At 49.0% G+C, this 17,051-nt stretch overlaps 1 protein-coding gene across 1 annotated transcript; it reads right to left on the bottom strand.

Annotated features, from left to right (window-relative positions):
* Nucleotides 1–5,699: 5,699 nt before the first annotated feature.
* Nucleotides 5,700–17,041, bottom strand: ATP6V0C (ATPase H+ transporting V0 subunit c). Its single transcript, XM_083800038.1, has 3 exons — nucleotides 16,694–17,041; nucleotides 7,392–7,575; nucleotides 5,700–6,521 (listed from the first exon to the last, which is right to left on the bottom strand). Exons 1-3 carry the CDS (start codon nucleotides 16,767–16,769, stop codon nucleotides 6,317–6,319), a joined length of 465 nt encoding a protein of 154 aa, XP_083656164.1. The 5' UTR covers nucleotides 16,770–17,041; the 3' UTR covers nucleotides 5,700–6,316.
* Nucleotides 17,042–17,051: the final 10 nt, after the last annotated feature.

The following is a 17,051-nucleotide window of genomic DNA, read 5'->3' as shown; positions in this document are numbered from 1 at the left end:
TAAAGAACCAGTGCTCAGCTCAAGGACAGATTAGAGTAAGCCCAAGCTACCTTTACCTTCACAAGCTCATGGAGCTACCAGTACTTGGCATCGTCCAGTCGAGGATCTTGCAGCCCGCAGCGAGCCATGACGTGGCTCCCGCACTGCTGTTGTCATCATTGCCGGGACAGCCCTGTCACATGCTGGCACGTCTCGGTGCTGTCTGTACTCCTCAGCATCACTGAGCTAGTGGCTGGCATACGCTGATGCCTTTGAGGAAATGTTGTACTGAAGTACTTTTTTGTCTAGCAAAGTTCACTGGCCTGGGAGGTCAGATGAGAGGAATTAGTGGTTCCTAATGACTTTTAAGTCTGTGAATTGTGAATAAGTAACTTTGGATATAATGGCTAAAGTAGACTCATTTCTCCCCGGGGAATGAGTGTGCCTGCAGGAAGTGCTCTGCTTTGTCGCAGCACATCACACACACATGGCACTGCCTGTAGCGGGCACGCTGTACTGCGTGGGGCCAATGGGCTGCACTCACTGTGCGATGAAGCAATGCTGTGCTGCATCCCACTCATGGTTATTTACTTCTTGAGTGGCAACCCCAGGCAGACCCAGGCCTGCTAGATGTACCAGTCCCTGAAAGATCAGCTGATCCTTGCCCCTGAGAGCTGGCAGACAATCTGCTGCAAAGCGCTTACCTGCTTGGAAATCCGGCTAGGCACACTACACCAAAATAATTACACTAACAAAATGAAATTCAACCTCTTTATTGGCTCAGGCAAAGTAAGGTTTCTGGAGCCCCTCACTTCACTGTTCCAGTCTCAGCTTCAGGAAAAAAAAATAACAATCACATGTAAGTCATTATTTCTTTTAAAAGTTACTTCTAAGCTGACAACTGTGCTGTAGGCAAGCTCCTCAGTCCATTCAGCAAGTCAGCAGCAGCTGGGGGAGAAGACAATGTTTATTCTGTGCTCTAACCGCCAGCCCCCGACTTTTCTCTCCAGCAGACCATGCCACCAGTGGTCCTTTTGATGTCTGCAGTCTCCGTGGGTAGAAAGGGAATCATATTTGATCTTCAGAATGTTAAAGGCAAGTACTATGCTTTATTCTGATTAGTGTCCCCAACAGACTAAGTACTCCTAGATGTCTGCTTGCAGACACTTCTCCTTCCATCCTCTTTGCTCCACGTGGGCAACTGTTTGCTGCAGCAGCATCCAAGTAGTGCTCACTCCAGTGTTTGTCTAGTTCGGTGTCCCACAGGATTGCAGAGACAAGTGTCTTATCTAGACTGTGTCTAGGCAAGGTGCTGATGTGAGCTCCTCTTATGAATCACACTGAGAAGATACATGACAGGGAACGTAATTGTGCCTGAACATAACATTCCCATCTAGCCAGGATTTAATTTGGATGAGGTTTCACGCTGTAGTTATTCCCTATGTCAGTGCTTGTCCACATGATGAAGCTACCTTTTACTGTCAGTAGGATGCCAGTAAAGGCCATGGAAATGGAGAACCAGGAATGATGTTAGTTTAGCTGAAGAAAACTACACACAACATAATTTGGAGAATTTGAGACTAGGAATGGCTTCAGGCAGGTTTTACTCATCATGGTTAAAATTATCCATTGCCAGGGACAACCAGCAGTATGTCAGTGGGAGGGATTTGTGGCTTTAGTATAGGTAAAGAGACTCCAAGCTCAGAAGATTAGAACATAAAACTGAACCTCAGGCCTGCTTATTCACGAAAATAACTCTCTAGGGGGAGAAGTACCCTTCCAAGCAGCTAAACCACATGTCAAAGGGCACATACAGCACACAAACTGCCTATAGCCAAACAGCATTTTCATATGAATGTACATGCTAAGAGACTGGTGACAGTAACTTTTCTCAGCAGTGGAAGAGACATACAGGTAAATGAAAATACTGTTAGACACAGCAATGTCCACAATAACAGATCCTGCCACACGGTCCACCCTGCTGACACACTTTCACCAACCCTTTGGCGACAAATGAACGCAAAATTTCTAGGATGCAAGCCAGAAGTGAACCACTGAGTTAGAATACTAGAAAATGGCTTGGACCTCGTGCTGCTGAAGAACAGAACAGCCTGTACTGAGATGACAGGTGTGGAAATTTACCTCATCAATGCTGTAGGTGCATCACCCGGCCCAACTTTATATCACCCACCTGTCCTGCTTAAGGATTATCCTTTTGGATGCTCTCCCTTTATTCCTCAGTATTAAATTATCCCTGTCTTGCATCACCAAAACCTCACGCTCCACCTCTCATAATCGCATGCTCTTTCTCTCCACTGCCCCAGTAATAGGCTGAGAGAATCAAACTGTAGCTTCACTTGCTTTTTCCTCAGCAAAACATTTTTTTCCAGGTTGAGTTATTTTTAGCCTGGCTCAATTCCCAAATCAGATTCACTGCCTGGTCACATGAAAAGCTGTACCAGCACATTCAGGAGAAGCAGGGGAGCACGCACTACAGCTATGAAAGAAGGTACAGGTGCCAGAGGAGGAAGGGCTTATGCTAGCTCTGCTGCTGAAAGAAGCAATTGTGGAGATGCAGCCTTGGCTTCTCTTTTTTTTTTTTTTTTGTGTGTATTCACAAAGAGCTCTGAGAAATTGTCTTAATGCACATGGACCAGGGATGCTGTTTGCATCCGTGAGTTGGAAACACTGCCAATCCTGGGAACTTCAGTGATTTCCTAACATTGGTCAGCCTGCCTGAGGTAGACAGAACCATTAGGTGTAGGTGGTTATCACCCTCTGCGGCTTGAGGCTATCCCATTACCCTCTCTCCTCAGAGCAAAGCTGGATGCAGCACAAACTCAGGTAACTGACATAAAAAATTACCACCTCCACTTCACTGTAGAAGTCCAGCAGGCAGACTGCTCAACATCACACAAATTGTAAATGGGACACAGATCTTGAACTGCAAGTCCAGCTTTCTCCTTGTTCGCATCCTTCTGCTTGGCTTGGTTTACACCATTATGGTCAGCGTTGCTCATTCCCAATTTCCTGTAATGCATCAACCCCAGGGTTCCCTTGGTACCTATGGGAGAAGAACAGAAGTTTCTCCAAACGGGAGTTATTTTATTGCAATTAATTTTCAGACGCATTTGAAAGGTTACTAAAGGAGCCTTAAAAAGCAGTCACTGACCAACCTTGTAGGTTCTGCTTCTAAAATAGAGCATTAAATAATAATAGTAATAAAAAGCCAGTATGAAAGTTAAAAGAAAAAAGTTGGCAAGCTCTATGAAGGCATTAACTATGCTGGCAGCATCTGACAGCAGGCATTCCTCACCCTTACCTAGCCTGAACTGACTGCTGATGGATGCTTACCCTCTGCTGCTGCAGAGCCATCCCACTCCCTTCTCGCACTGCAGGGCTGACTCACTCTGCAGTGCATGCAATCCGCCACATTACTGGGAACTATTTATGTGCTGGTAGACACCACCTCTTCTGAATCAGGCACTCTACAAACTGTCATTTCGTTGTCTGAGGCTGCCTGTTCTGTTCTTCCAAACCAAAGCCTATCCCTAGTACATGGAAATGCACTGATCTAGATGTGAGTTAATGAAGGAAAGGAACTGAGAAGTCCGCAATTTTCTTGAGTAAAGAAAAGTTTGAGAAAATTTTTCTTGAATCACTTGAGAAATTTGCTGACACAATAGCACCAGCAAAGGACTTGAAATGCAAGTTTTCACTTGTGAGTCACCAACGAGGATCTAGAGCATGGCTGTAAAAGAAACACTCAGCCAAGGCAACAGACTCACTGTTAATTTTGCTCAGTGTATTTGCAGGTACTCAGCGCAAAGCGATCCTATGCATGCTAACCCTGGATTTTTTTTTATGCCATTCTCCTGACTCGCATGGATTTACAATAATAATGAGGAAGGCTTGGCATCCCAAGGCACAAATCAAAATGCTGACGGTGTTTTACCTACATTTGGTTACACGACATTGGGATCTTAAGGAGTTCCTATAGAATGGTGCCTTTAAATTATCCCCCCCCCCCCCTCCCATGAGAACTACCCCTGTTTGGTTGTTCTCAAATACATTTGCTCATATTCTCCTCATGTGACTAAAAACAAGGCTGGCAGCTAGTCCTGCCTAAAGAAGATAAAAGATCTCGAACAATTGCACCCCAGCCAGGCACATCTCCCCTCCTGCTACACCATCACAATGCAACTCCTCTGACCAGAGCTGCAAGACAGAAGCATATGTGGCATGCTTTCCAGAAAGCCTGAATCCATCATTCAGCCCACCCAGCTGCAAGCTCAGCCAGAACTTTTTGCAGAAGTAGCAGGAAGACACTCACTGCAAAGAGAATTAATTATGCTATAGTTTCCACAAATGTTTAGAATGTCTAGGTAAGGGTTTATAGTCTACTATTTTTGCTCAGGAAAAAAGTGAGCAACATGATTCAGATCAGGAAACATTAGGGAAATTCTCCCCTTCCCATCCAATGCTTCAGACACCCAGGATTTTCCACAAGCCAACCAATCTCTGCACCCTGCCCCCCACCCCAAAGCACTACTGGTACCACTGCTGGGAGTGTCACAAAGTAAAGCCACTTTGAACATAAAAGCAGGAACACACCCCAGCCCCAAGCCCAGCAGCTGACAGCACATTACATGGTACATGTATGTAGACTAATCTTTTAGCAAACAAACCAGTTACTTGATTAGTAATTAGTGACCACCAACAATATTACCACGTGGTCCCTAGTTTGGAGACAAGCTACTCTGAAGGTGGAGACTTACCACCAGGTTAGAAGCTCTATTACCCAAGTTCACTCCCACAGCTCTGACACCTGGACACAGCTCTTCATTACTTCAGACCTGTTTCCTACACAGTATCCATGAGGTGCAGTGCTGCCCAGGCAGATAGACAGATCATTGATTATCAAGGTATTTCTAAGTATCTAAGTCTAACAACATTTTGGCTTGAACCAAGAAAAGCTTCCTCTGTTCTCCAAACTATGCAAGTAAAATTAAGGTGACGTACTTCCCAAAGGCAACTTGGAACAATTGTTACGGGTCCAACACATCTCCCGCATGAGCTCCAGTGTTGCTCTGTGACATTCAGATATCCTCAAGACAAGAGGAGATTGCTTCAGTATTTGCTAGCTGCAACAGCAGAACTTCTCAGCTTGAATGCTCCTGATTCGTAAGTTAAAAATATGAGTTCTTGAATGAACCCATTTTGCTGATGAGACTATTGTTCAGGTACTCCAGCAGCAATTGCTACTAACAGTGCAGCTTTCCACCCAGCCAAGTTTCTTCTGCAGTGCAATCAGAAGGACAAGCTGCCTGGAAGCTCCTTGGCAGCTCCCGTTCCTTGTCACATGCTGAAGCCGGCACCCTTGCACCATGACTGGGCCTGGTCAGGTCACGCTGCAGTCGGCTACGCAGCATTGCTGTGCAACACATAGCAAAATATACCTGTCAGGCAGGGGCCAAGCACCGACAGCACTGCAACAGCCTTGCATTCCTGCTCTCAAGTGCTCCCCTGCGCAGCAGTTGGAAGCAGCAGTCATTGCTCTTTGACCAAGAAGAAATAGGGAATGCTTTAGCAGTTGATGACATGACTCTTGTGCAGTGCTCAGTCACTTCGAAGAACCTGCCTGCCCTTCAGGGAATCCCTCCTCTTCCTAAAGGAGCAGCTAAAACGTTAAATCAGAGGCAGAGGAGTCATTACAGCAATGTAGTGAGGAAGTTTTATTTGGAAACATGGTATAAGTTTGTAACCCAACACTGGGTGCACAACTCTGATGCCAGAGCATACGCAGTTACTACTGAAACACAGGAGTGTTTCGGACAATTGCTGTAATAAAACACGAAATTCTCATACTCCAATACCAGGACACTACAGCAATCTTTAGAATCAAAGTTACATCCAAGGAATTCTCTGCACTTACAATTGACCCCACAGTGTAATCTACCTATATATAAGATTAATATATATAGCATGGGAAATTGAAAATCCTTGCTCCATAGATGTATGAACATGTCAAGTCTTTTATAAATAAACATCCAGTGAAGAGAAAAATTACATTTCTAGTTCATATTTATACATAAAGTACTAACAGCAATGGGTGGAAAATTGCACACAGGCCACCCCAAGCCATGCAATAGGCTTGGAGCAGCCCATCCAATTTAATATTGAAATACACACAGGACAGACAAGTCACTAACGTACATTGCGCATTTACAAGAGATCAACTACCAAATTGGGACAACTGTACACATTGGAGAAACCATTTTCATTCTGGAGCTTTAAATGTTGATTTGTTACATCTCTTTACATCATACTGCAACATTTACTTTGTGGAGAGGATAAGGGCAACAATGAGGCCGTAGAGACCCAAGACTTCAGCGAAGATCAAAATCAGGATCATGCCCACAAATAACCTGGGCTGCTGTGCTGTTCCCCGTACACCTGCATCACCCACGATGCCAATGGCAAAGCCAGCAGCCAGACCACTGAGGCCCACACTCAAGCCAGCACCCAGCTGAAGAAAGCTCCTGTAGGACAGAAAAGAAGAAGATTCAGTGGCAAGCAACAGGACACCCAACCCTTTGACTTCAGGCTAAACTCACTCCCCACCCCATTATACTGCCATACCATATCCAGGTCATTCTGAGGCCTCTTGCGCTGCAAGAGTTATACATGTTAACCCCACGTGTATGTCAGCCAAGAATGGCCCGATTTTCCAGGCAGGGGTACCTGCAAAAGACCTTTTCTACCTGTTCTACCTTGGATCAAGGCTCGCTGCTCAGCCAACCACAACGCTCACCTGCTGTACCTTGTACAGTGGCACAGGTACCTGTTCTGTTAGGCCTCACAGAAGCATTGTTTTGCTCCGACAGTCACGCTAATTCCAGCTATTCTCAGAAGTTGAGATTAAGTTTCAGACTATAGCTGGTATGAAGGTACAATGTACAGCTTGAGGATTGCTTTACCAACATGTAAAGAAGCGAGCATTGTTAATTATTCATTTGCACTTCCCAGGCAACAGGAGAGCTATTCAGACCCTCATTAACTCTTGGAAAGACATGCGCACTGCAGCTCTAGAATCTGACACCATGAAACAAACTCATCCTCCTATCCCCAGACTGTCTGTACAGTTTCATTCAAGCCATAAACCATGGCATTACTTGTAGTGATATTGTCTGATGTTACGATGTTAGCTAATACACCACTGCCGGTGAGGCTAAGGCTAAGGTAGGAGCTGAAATCCAGTCTGTACTCTAGAGCTCAGGTTAGGAGCATTTAGCATTTACAGCCAACTGTGCTAACAGTCTTCCCAAGGTCTTAAGCAAAATCTACCCATTCAGCAGCATCAAAATATTGCTAGAACAAACTTAAACGACACTGACAGGCATGTAACTTACTTGAATAGTGTGATGGAAGGTGAAAGGGCATTGGCAATGAGGACCGCCACTACGAGGCCATAGATAGCTATAATACCCGCCATGACAACAGGAATAATTGACTTCATGATGAGCTCAGGCCTCATGACAGACATGGCTGCAATACCCGTGCCGCTCTTTGCGGTTCCATAAGCGGCTCCCAAGGCTGGAAGATAAAAAGAAAACATTAGGCAGATCCCCCAATAACACGGCCTTTGTTAGACTGCAGTATTAGAACAGCTGAAGTCAGCAATAGGAAGAATTGTGCAAGTCAAATAGTCACTTGACTGCTTGGTTTGTCAGACAGGAACACTTCCTTGAAGTATGGGGAAGTGACTTACCCAGTCCCAGACTGGAACTAGATAGATAAAACGGTGCCGTTCAATTACTACTGGCTACAGGATATCCTCTAAGCCACGCTGCTGTGAAGCTACCTACACACCTCTGCAGACATATATTCCCCATTTAGCAGCCAAACCCCAAGGTCTGAATATGAACATGTTACTTCAGCATTTGTGCCCTCCCAGAACCCAGACTGCAGAGGCTCAGTTGAACTCAGCTGAACTAGAGAAAAAATGCAGTACAAAGCTGAACTAGACGAAAAAAATGCATGTCTTGTTACTGCAGGGGGATGCTACCTGACAGAAAAGTAGGTTTTCCAGTTGCTGAACTTTGAGATACTTGGGCTGATTTCTTAAATGCACCCAATGTTTAACAAGTTGCCCTGTGCTATCCTTCGTGGGGCCTTTTCTACCACAAAAGGTATCTGGTCTGTGCTTTGACCTGGAGTTAAACATGCAGTTTCAGCTCCATCAGAAACATTTTGAAGTTGCAATGAATGTTTGTATTATTGCTGCACTTCAGCCCTTGGAGAAGGGATTCCTTCCATGCATACCCCACATGTGAAGGATTCAGGATTCCAGCCACTGGAACCACAGAAAAGAACGGCATAGCTCACAGCTTAGAGATGGTCACAACAACCTTAGCCCCGAGGCCCACTCATCACCTTGACAGATATTTGAATATGCAGCTAGTAACACAAATCCAAAGCTTGTTTTTCAAGGCAAAACACAGGCTTGTCACCTGTAAGAGCTGCTAGAACCAAGAGTCCCAAAGTACTACCCCCAAAAAATAGCTTCTGTCCTGGAAGTTTTATACTAGGCTCACAAGAGCTTCAATGACTACCTTGTTCTATGGTCCTGAACTACTCAGAAAGACCCATTTTCTTTCAGCCACGCTCTGCAGCATTTCAGAAACTAACTCTGGACTGCACCCACTGCCGCTCAGGAGATACCATGCAGCCATTCACAACTACACTCGAAACAGCACGACTGGCTATTTACAAGGGGAAGTTTTCAGATACCATCAGGTTGACATTCAAAGGTAACAGTCCCGTTTAACTACAGTGAAACTTCTTTTGCCTGCTCAACAAGGTCACTGGAGAGCATTAAATATATAGGGATTTCAAGCACCTGGACTGTTCAGGACTTCTTATATGCAATCCTGGTCCATCACTTTTAAGAATTAAGTTTTCTCTACCAGATACTGTTCCACAAAGACCTGTGGCTGCCTCCTACACCAGTTTTCAATTTTCTAGTGCAGAATGTTACACGTGGCCCAAAAGAGTTGCTGAGGTATTCAAAGGGTTTAGGCTAAGTACTTCCCCACTTCTCAGTGTCTAAAGGCAACTTCTTGCAGCCAAGAACTAAGCAGTAATCCTCCTTGCTTTGCATTGCAACACTTCAGAAGATTAATAAGGGTTCTACTGCTGCAATAACACAAGACTCACTACCAGAAGTTATTTTAGTTACAAAGACTTGAACAGAAAGCCTCATCAACTACAAATTAGTTCCGCATTAGCAAATCTCCTTAGCCTCCTGTAGCCTGGATCCTCTTCCTTTTAAAGTCTTAGCTATAACATAGGCAGATGTAAAAAGCTGTTCAGAACTAGACCACTCCATCAGTTTTGCAGCTTTCTTGGAAGCATAAGCCAAAACCAGGAGACAAGTTTCACCTGGAAATGCAAGCTAAGCCCCAAAAAACAGTGTATAAAGTCAAATAGCAATATCAGCGATTCTACTGTTCGTAGATGTCATAAGCACTAGACACCTAAAGTTACTCTACCTTGAATTAGGAAGCTTTTCTTCTGGAGGAAGTATTTCCTAGGGACTTGATACAAGTGGAATCAAAATTCAGACTGTCTACATCCAGACCAAAGCATTTGGCAGATGCCATTTCTCTGCCTAACCTTTTATAGTTCTCTCCAGAAAGAGAAAGGGCTTGCAAGAGAAGCAAAGTTCACTACTCAAAACTAAATCAGTCATTACTTCCTCCAAGCCTGAAGTTACTTAGAGGCGTTGCAATTAATGTGGCAATGGATTACAGAAGCTGGTTTTGTAATACCACTTACAGAAAGCCAGCCTGCTTAAGCTTTCAGGGTGGGGTGATGATCAAAGCAAGCTTGTTAGTTCCCAGTTATCAATTCCCAATTCTAGAAAACAGGCAACTTACACCTTTAACTTTGTTTAAACGCATCAATGTATAGAGTGCACATATAGCAGCTAGCTGTCACACAGCTCAAATTCAAAGGTGGTGCTGAAGAGCTATTACACTCCCAGTGAGGAGACGGCCAAATGCCACACCCCCAGCCTCAGAGCTTGGCACCGCTGCTTATTCATCAACATCTTGACCAGCAGGCTTACGCCAGAGCTCGCTGCATCTCCACTGTCTTACAAGGCAGCTGGTCTTACCGCTCACTCTTCACCAGCCCGAGAGCAGTGCTCCTCGCACAGCTCCACCGTTACCGCAGCACCGCATTCCCAGGAGCAAGGACCCACCTCCTTCCGCCGCACAGCCACGCACTGGGGGCCACGTGGCACCTCGGGCAGTTCCACACAGCTTGACATCTGCTAACACTGGAAGCAGATGCACTTCACATACCACATTTTAGAATGTGCCACATGAGTTTGAAGGCTGTTTTCTGAAGTCTCAGTGAGCTAGGTCTGAAGAGACCTGCGGAAGTAATAGGACCAACCTTTTGTAGCTATAGTTACGGTGTTCAGTAAGGTCACGCACTGAGCACGGTAATCGTGCAGCTAAGTTAGCTGCCAGTCACCTCAGGCGACACTCCCTCAATGCAGGAAGAGGCTATTACCAAAAGCCTTACGTTGTTTCTGCCAAGCTCTGCAGACACACATGGACCATTTCTGTAGACGGATGTGCACCTACACAGTGACTCTAAGAAGCCTTCAAGTCAAAGAACCGTTTGCAGAGATAGAGCTTCCTGCAGTTTCAGCAGCCGCAATGAATCCACTTGTGCTTAGCCCAAGAATGTAGATGGCCAGAACCAGCCACGCACAGCGCAGCAGCATCTGGTCCATTCAGAGCCAGCGACCCCTCCCGCCAAAGAAAGGTAGGTTTGCGTACAGCAGCGGCAGAGGAAAGACTTCCAGCACATTAATAGGCTGGATTTCCTTGCATTTGGAAGTGAGCTAGTGACACAAGTCAAACTTGTGACGATAACAGACAATGGCATTGTAATTGGAAATCTGAGAGAGCACCCTGGTTAAAGACTTGCATCTGGAGCCTTTCATAATCAATCTAACATCAGAGGGGCTGTCGCATGCAGTAGGTAGCCTTGCCTTGAACCAGAAGGAGGCATAAGTTCACCTGAAGACCTGCTCATTCTCGAGCAAGTTGTTAACCAGCTGGAGAACCCTGCAGGAGGCTGCACCCAGGTCAAGTACAGCCCTTGCCGGGCCGTTCCAGGAACTTGGTCATCTTCAGAGAACATGCTTCAGTTTTTCCCCCACTGATATGCTGAGGCCCCTCCACACCAAGCTTACCATGAACACAGCTCTGCATCAGATTACAGTAACACATACTCCATGGACGCCTTGAAAAAAAGCTGTTCGGTTGCACAACTGCAGCTTCCTGGAAAGGACAGTTACATGCACAGTATCTGGAGCGCGCACACATTCAGACCATGCTGGCTGAAGACCGGCTGTAGCCCATCCCCAGGGATAACTGGGTGTAGCAGATGAGCGCCCTACCCAAACACAGGCTGCAGTTCCTCACTGACCTGCTATAGCCTCAGGGATGCTGTACTTTCTTGTCCTTCCCTGACTGCATGCAAGGGCATGTGGATTAATAGCATCAGAGAATGGTTTGGGTTGGAGGAGACCTCAAAGATCATCTACTTCCAACCCCCCTGCCACATGCAGGGACACCTCCCATTACACCAGGTTGCTCAAAACCCAGTCCAACCTGGCCTAGAACACTGCCAAGATGGGGCACCCACAGCTTCTCTGGGCAAACTGTTCCTGTGCCTTACCACCCTTTGAGTAAAGAATTTCTTCTGGATATCTAATCTAAGTCTACCCTCTTATAGTTTAAAACCATTCCCCCTTGTCCTATCACTACACTCCCTGACAAAGAGTCCCTTTGCAGCTTTCCTATGACCCCCTACAGGGACTGGAAGGCCACTGTGAGGTCTCCCCGGAGCCTTCTCTTCTCCAGGCTGAACAGCCCCAGCTATCCCAGCCAGGCTTCACAGGAGAGGTGCTCCAGCCCTCTGATCGTCCTCATGGCCCTCCTCCAAACTTGCTCTAGTAGGTCCAGGCCCTTCTCGTGCTGAGGGTCCCAGAGCTGAACGCAGGCTCCAGGAGGGGTCTCACAAGAGCAGAGCAGAGGAGGGCAATCCCCTCCCTCACCCCACTGCCCACACTGCTGTTGGTGCAGCCCAGGATACTGGGAGCACACATTGCAGGCTCACACTGAGCTTCTGTCAGCCAACACCAAGTGCTCGGAGCTCCTTACAAGCTCCAGGAAGCTCAGTGCTACCAGCTTTCAGCAGTGTCAGAACTGTCAGAATCAACCTGCAAGGCTAACAGGCAATTTGCTCTTCGTCAGTAAATCTGAGAGCTGAAGTGTTCTCAAGTCGCAGCTCCTCATGGTTATGCTGCAGAAGTGGCAGCCCAAAATAAAGAGGTTACCAGGCAGCTACCCGAGTAGCTGGGACTTCTGCAACCGGTCCTGTGTGCAGCCTGCTACACCACACAGAAGCCAGGAGCATTTTTAATCAGCATGGCAAGACCTAACCCTCCACCAGGAGCACAGCCTTACTCTTCAGCAAGCAGCAAGGCACACTGGTGCCACCAGCAGCAGACCTGGTGGCTCGTTATTTCTATTCCTTTACCATATAAGCTCTCCTGCAACCTAAAGGTGACCCATTTCAGGCTGGGTGGACCACTCCACTCCAGGTGCTGACTGCGGAGATGCCCCACGTACCAGTCCGGAGGAACACTTCTCACCCAGCTGTCCTCACAGCTCACACCACTTGTCCACCAGGAGGCATCCATGGCCCAGAAGCCTCATTTCGGAAGGACGTTCAGCAACGTTCAGACACGCATGCGGCCAGACCAGCTTGGCCTTGTGCTCACCATTCAAAGGGAGCAAGTTGAGCAGGTTATGCTTTACTGCTTTGTGAAGGCAGCAAGCAGATAGGAGCACATTTCTGTGAAGCTACATTTTTTTCTTTCATCACCTAACACCTTGATCAGGCTGTAGTTTTTCAGCTCGCAACCAGTCAGACTCCAGACAGACTGCAAAGGCTCATTTTAGGAAGGAAAAGGAAGTTGACCAACAGATCCTGAGGCACCTGGCAGTCATCTCAACTGCTACTGCTCTGCATGTTCGCACCAGAGGGTAAATACCCTGCAGTGCCTTTGGGATGAGACAGGAATCCCATCATTTACGCCTGGAAAGCACGGCACAAGCGGCAGAACACCTGCTTCAGCCAAGTCTTGCAGACCAATGGTTAAGGACTGGTTCTGTTTGTACTGATGCCAGATCTGATTTTCAAGTTCCAGAGCCTAGAATTTACTGAGGGGAAATTACGTCCTTACTTGTAGCTTCCCTGACCCACTGAGTTTTCCTGCCCCTACCACTTGGCCTTTGGAGTTCTTCTGATTTGGAAGAGAGACTGCCTCTGTTCTGCCATTTTGTTTTTTTACCTGCAAGTTACACCTAAGGAGCCTGCAGCTCCTCTTCGGATGAGGTCTACATATCCTTACTGCAGCTCCCCACCCTCCCCACCCACCAAGGAGCCAGCATTTCAGGAAGCACAAGTAGAATTTGCCCTCAAAGGTACAAACTGTTTGGAGTCACGCTGCCTTCCAGAGCCAGACTGCGCAGGGCTGTCAGCTGCAGCAAGCTGCTGCTCTGAGCCAGCCACTTCAGGGGGTGGGAAGGCCACTTAATTAGCTTACCAACAGCTACAGCACTGGGGCCCCTAGTTTAAAATAAAGAGTATTTTGTTAAATATGCAGTAGCAATGTGAAGTGGAACACAGGACTAACCTTAACACTGCTGGCTAGAGTCCTCTTCATTAGCAGTCTTCCAGATGCTTGATCCAGCATCAAAGGCACTGAACGCCCACCCCAAGCAAGACCCCATTTCCCATCCTGGAGGCCACAGGGCAGTAAGCCCGGGCCACCACGTTCTCCTGTGAGAATTAGCACGCACAGGATCAGGCAGCTTTTCCCCAATATCATGCTTCTTCATTTCTGGCGAGCAGAAGTCACATGGAAAAGCCTCTGATTTGATCACTCAACAGCATCTGACGCTGAGCCAGCTACATGTTCTGCACATCGGAAATAAAGGAGCCTTAGCTATCAGAACAGGTTGTAACCAGCCAATGAGTAAGCAGGCTTGAAGACAGCCAAGGTCACAGCAGCCTCTCCTAGTCTTCCGAGCTGCTATCAGTACTAGCTGACCAGAACGAGTTCTGCTATCTATTTAACATCAGCTGTTAATGTTCAAACATCAAACAGCACTGCCTGAAGTTGCCTGTTTTCACATCAAACTAGCCTGGACAGTACGAAACTCAACATGTTTACTAGAAACAGGTCTCTGAAATCCAAGCTCCACAAGACTCTGATCTTTAGATCCATGAGTCAGACGTGATTGCTGAACCAACTAACACCCATCTACAACAGTTTTAGCTATTTCCACGCTGTTTGTCCAACCAGCCTTATTTCCTTGCTCTTAAGTTTGCTTTTTAAACCAGTTCAATTAGCATCAGAGCATGCTATGGAACCAAATCCCAACTAGGAAAGCTGCATGACACTGCAAGTTTTAGTTTACCCTGTGTTGACACCCATGCCAAACTTCCTTAAACAAGTTACTTCACTAAACAAGCAATTCAGTTATGTTCACAACTAAGAAATAGCTCTGCACCAGCACTATCTACATTCCATTCAGATTTCTTCCAGTAATGACCTCATCAGATGTGCTTAGGCCCTAACAAGAGACCAAACGGCTCCGACTTGCTGCTCTGAGGATCATCTGACCCGGACTCTGCAACTGCAGACAAGTCACGTACCAGCAGCAGCATGGTAGTGACCAAACCCTCACCAACACAGCTTCAGCGCTCACGTTGAGTTACCCAGCACAAGCCTACTTTAACTTGCAATCTCCCAGTACAACGTTAACCAAAACTGCAGCGTCTGGGCAATTTCGCTTCTGGTTCAGATGTGCCAAGCAAGGCTTTGAATTTTTATCAGAACGTTGACTCATCTCTGCGTCCCTCACCGTGGTTTCCACTGAGGCAAACGTGCACATCACAAAGCACCTGGCAGGCCATACACTGCTCCTTTGCTCCCAGTAGGATTTTGGGAGAGGAATTAAATACTGAGCTGTCTTGAGGAAGCAGTCATTGAAGATCTTAATCACTGCCACTACTGAAGGCACTCACCTGTCAACTCCCATGTCACTTTTTTCCTGCAACTAACTCGGTCTATTCCTCTGCTGCTGTCGCTGGCTGACAGGCAGGTCAAGCAGTCTCAAGTTGGCTTCTGTGGCGTTCCAGACAGGTTTCAGGAAAGTCTTAACTTGTCGAGCACAAGTACAATGTTTGAACTCCATGGCAGTAGGCCACGAACTGCCATCAGCCCTGGGCATCTGCATCCCGCTACTGGGCACTAACTACACAAGACTCAACACATCCAGCCAGGCCCTTCCATGGTAAGGGACAAGCCATGAACACCGCTGGTGTGAAGCCAGCCACCAGTCCGCACCGCCAACACCAGCACAGCTAAACAGCTTCCCCTCAAACATTTTAAGATCTCCTGTATACTTTACTATTCATACAGCCTGATCTACTGCACTACTCAACCAGGAACAGCTTCTGCAAATTTGCCTTCCAGATCTGGCTGCCCTCTCTGAGGCTCCTTTAGTGCGAGAGAAGCCAAGCGCATGAACAGCAGCAATACGCCCCTTGAGCTAGAACCAGCTCTGAATGCCAGTGCTTTGGCTCCTCAACTGGGAGCCTGATTAGGTGGCAGGAGGACAGACACGTCAGTCAGTATGTGTGCACAGAGACATCGGCTATGTCTCCTGAGAAGAGGAACAGTAATTCACAGGTGTTTTATTCCCAGTTGTTGTAACGCTGTTATCGTATTCCTAATCACTGGGGGAGCCACGTGAAGCCTTCCCCAGGTTACACCCCAAACGACAGGCCTGTGCACTATGCCCCGTGAAACGACACCAGCCGCTCAGCCACGAACAGCAGGAGCACCACACCGAAGGCCTGCTCATCCTCCGCGGAACGGGGGCGAATCACGACGGGCTGCCTAGCGCACAGCGCCATTCTGGGGTGTCTGCTGGGCTATCTGCACAGGCACGGCCCTGCAGGGCGACCCGGCTCCTCGGGGCTGAGCCTCACCGCCTCGCACCAACGGCCGCCGAAGAGGAGCTCCCGGTCCCAGGCGGCAGCGCAGCACCCCGCCGGCTCCCTCCACCCCCGGCGGTGCCCGCCCGGCCGGCCCCCCCCCGGCACACCCCGCGCTCAGGCTCCGAACCCCCGGCGGCGGCCGGGCACGGCCCCCCCGCAGCGCCCCGCTCGGGGTGAGGCCGGGGGCGCGCGGCCCCCGCGGGGAGGGGCCGGGCCCGCAGCCCGGGGCCGCCCCCGCCGGCGCCGCAGTCACGGGGGGGGGGGGGCTCCGCGCTGACGTCACGCGCGCAGACCCTCCGCCGCTCCCGGTTGCCCGGATGGAGGGGGGGGGGGGGGGGAGCGGCGCGGGCCCCTCCCCGGCGCGCTCCCGGTGTGGGGGGGAAAAGGGGGGGAGGGGGCCGCTGCCGCCCCCGCAGCGCCCGGGCCGGCCCCGCACGCACCCCGGGGAGGGGGGGGGAGGTGCGGGAATAGCCCTGAGCGCGGAGCCCCCCCCTCTGCTCCCGGTGAGCCCCCCCCGCAGCCCGCCCTGCCCCCCGGTCGGGGCGCTCACCGCTGAAGACCATGGCGGCCGAGGCGCCCATCACGGCGAAGAAGGAGGCGTACTCGGGGGTGCTGCCGGACGACATGGCTGCGGGGGCCGGGGCGAGGCGAGGCGCGGCTGCGAGCGGGAGGCAGGGCGGGAGGGAGGCAGGAGGCTGCGCTGCGGCGCCGTCCTCCGCGGGCAGCGGCCGGCCACAAAATGGCGGAGGCGCGGAGGGGAGGTGGGCGGGAGGGCGGGCGGCAGGGCGGGGCCTGCGGGCGGCGCGGAGCCGGGCGCTGTGGGCACTGCGCGGCGGGGCCGGGCGCGGCGCCCTAAATACGGCCCCGCAGCACAAGATGGCGGCGGGCCGCCCCCCGCCCGTCACGCG

The sequence above is a fragment of the Anser anser genome (genome assembly GCF_964211835.1).
Source record: "Anser anser genome assembly, chromosome: 15".
Taxonomy (NCBI): Eukaryota; Metazoa; Chordata; class Aves; order Anseriformes; family Anatidae; genus Anser; species Anser anser.
This window is presented reverse-complemented; position numbering and strand designations above follow the sequence as displayed.

Coding starts and splice junctions, on each gene's coding strand:
- ATP6V0C (XM_083800038.1), bottom strand. CDS start 16,769: ATGTCGTCCGGCAGCACCCCCGAGTACGCCTCCTTCTTCGCCGTGATG. Junction 7,576..16,693: donor GGCCGCCATGGTCTTCAGCG/GTGAGCGCCCCG, acceptor TTTATCTTCCAG/CCTTGGGAGCCGCTTATGGA. Junction 6,522..7,391: donor CCTTCCATCACACTATTCAA/GTAAGTTACATG, acceptor TCTGTCCTACAG/GAGCTTTCTTCAGCTGGGTG.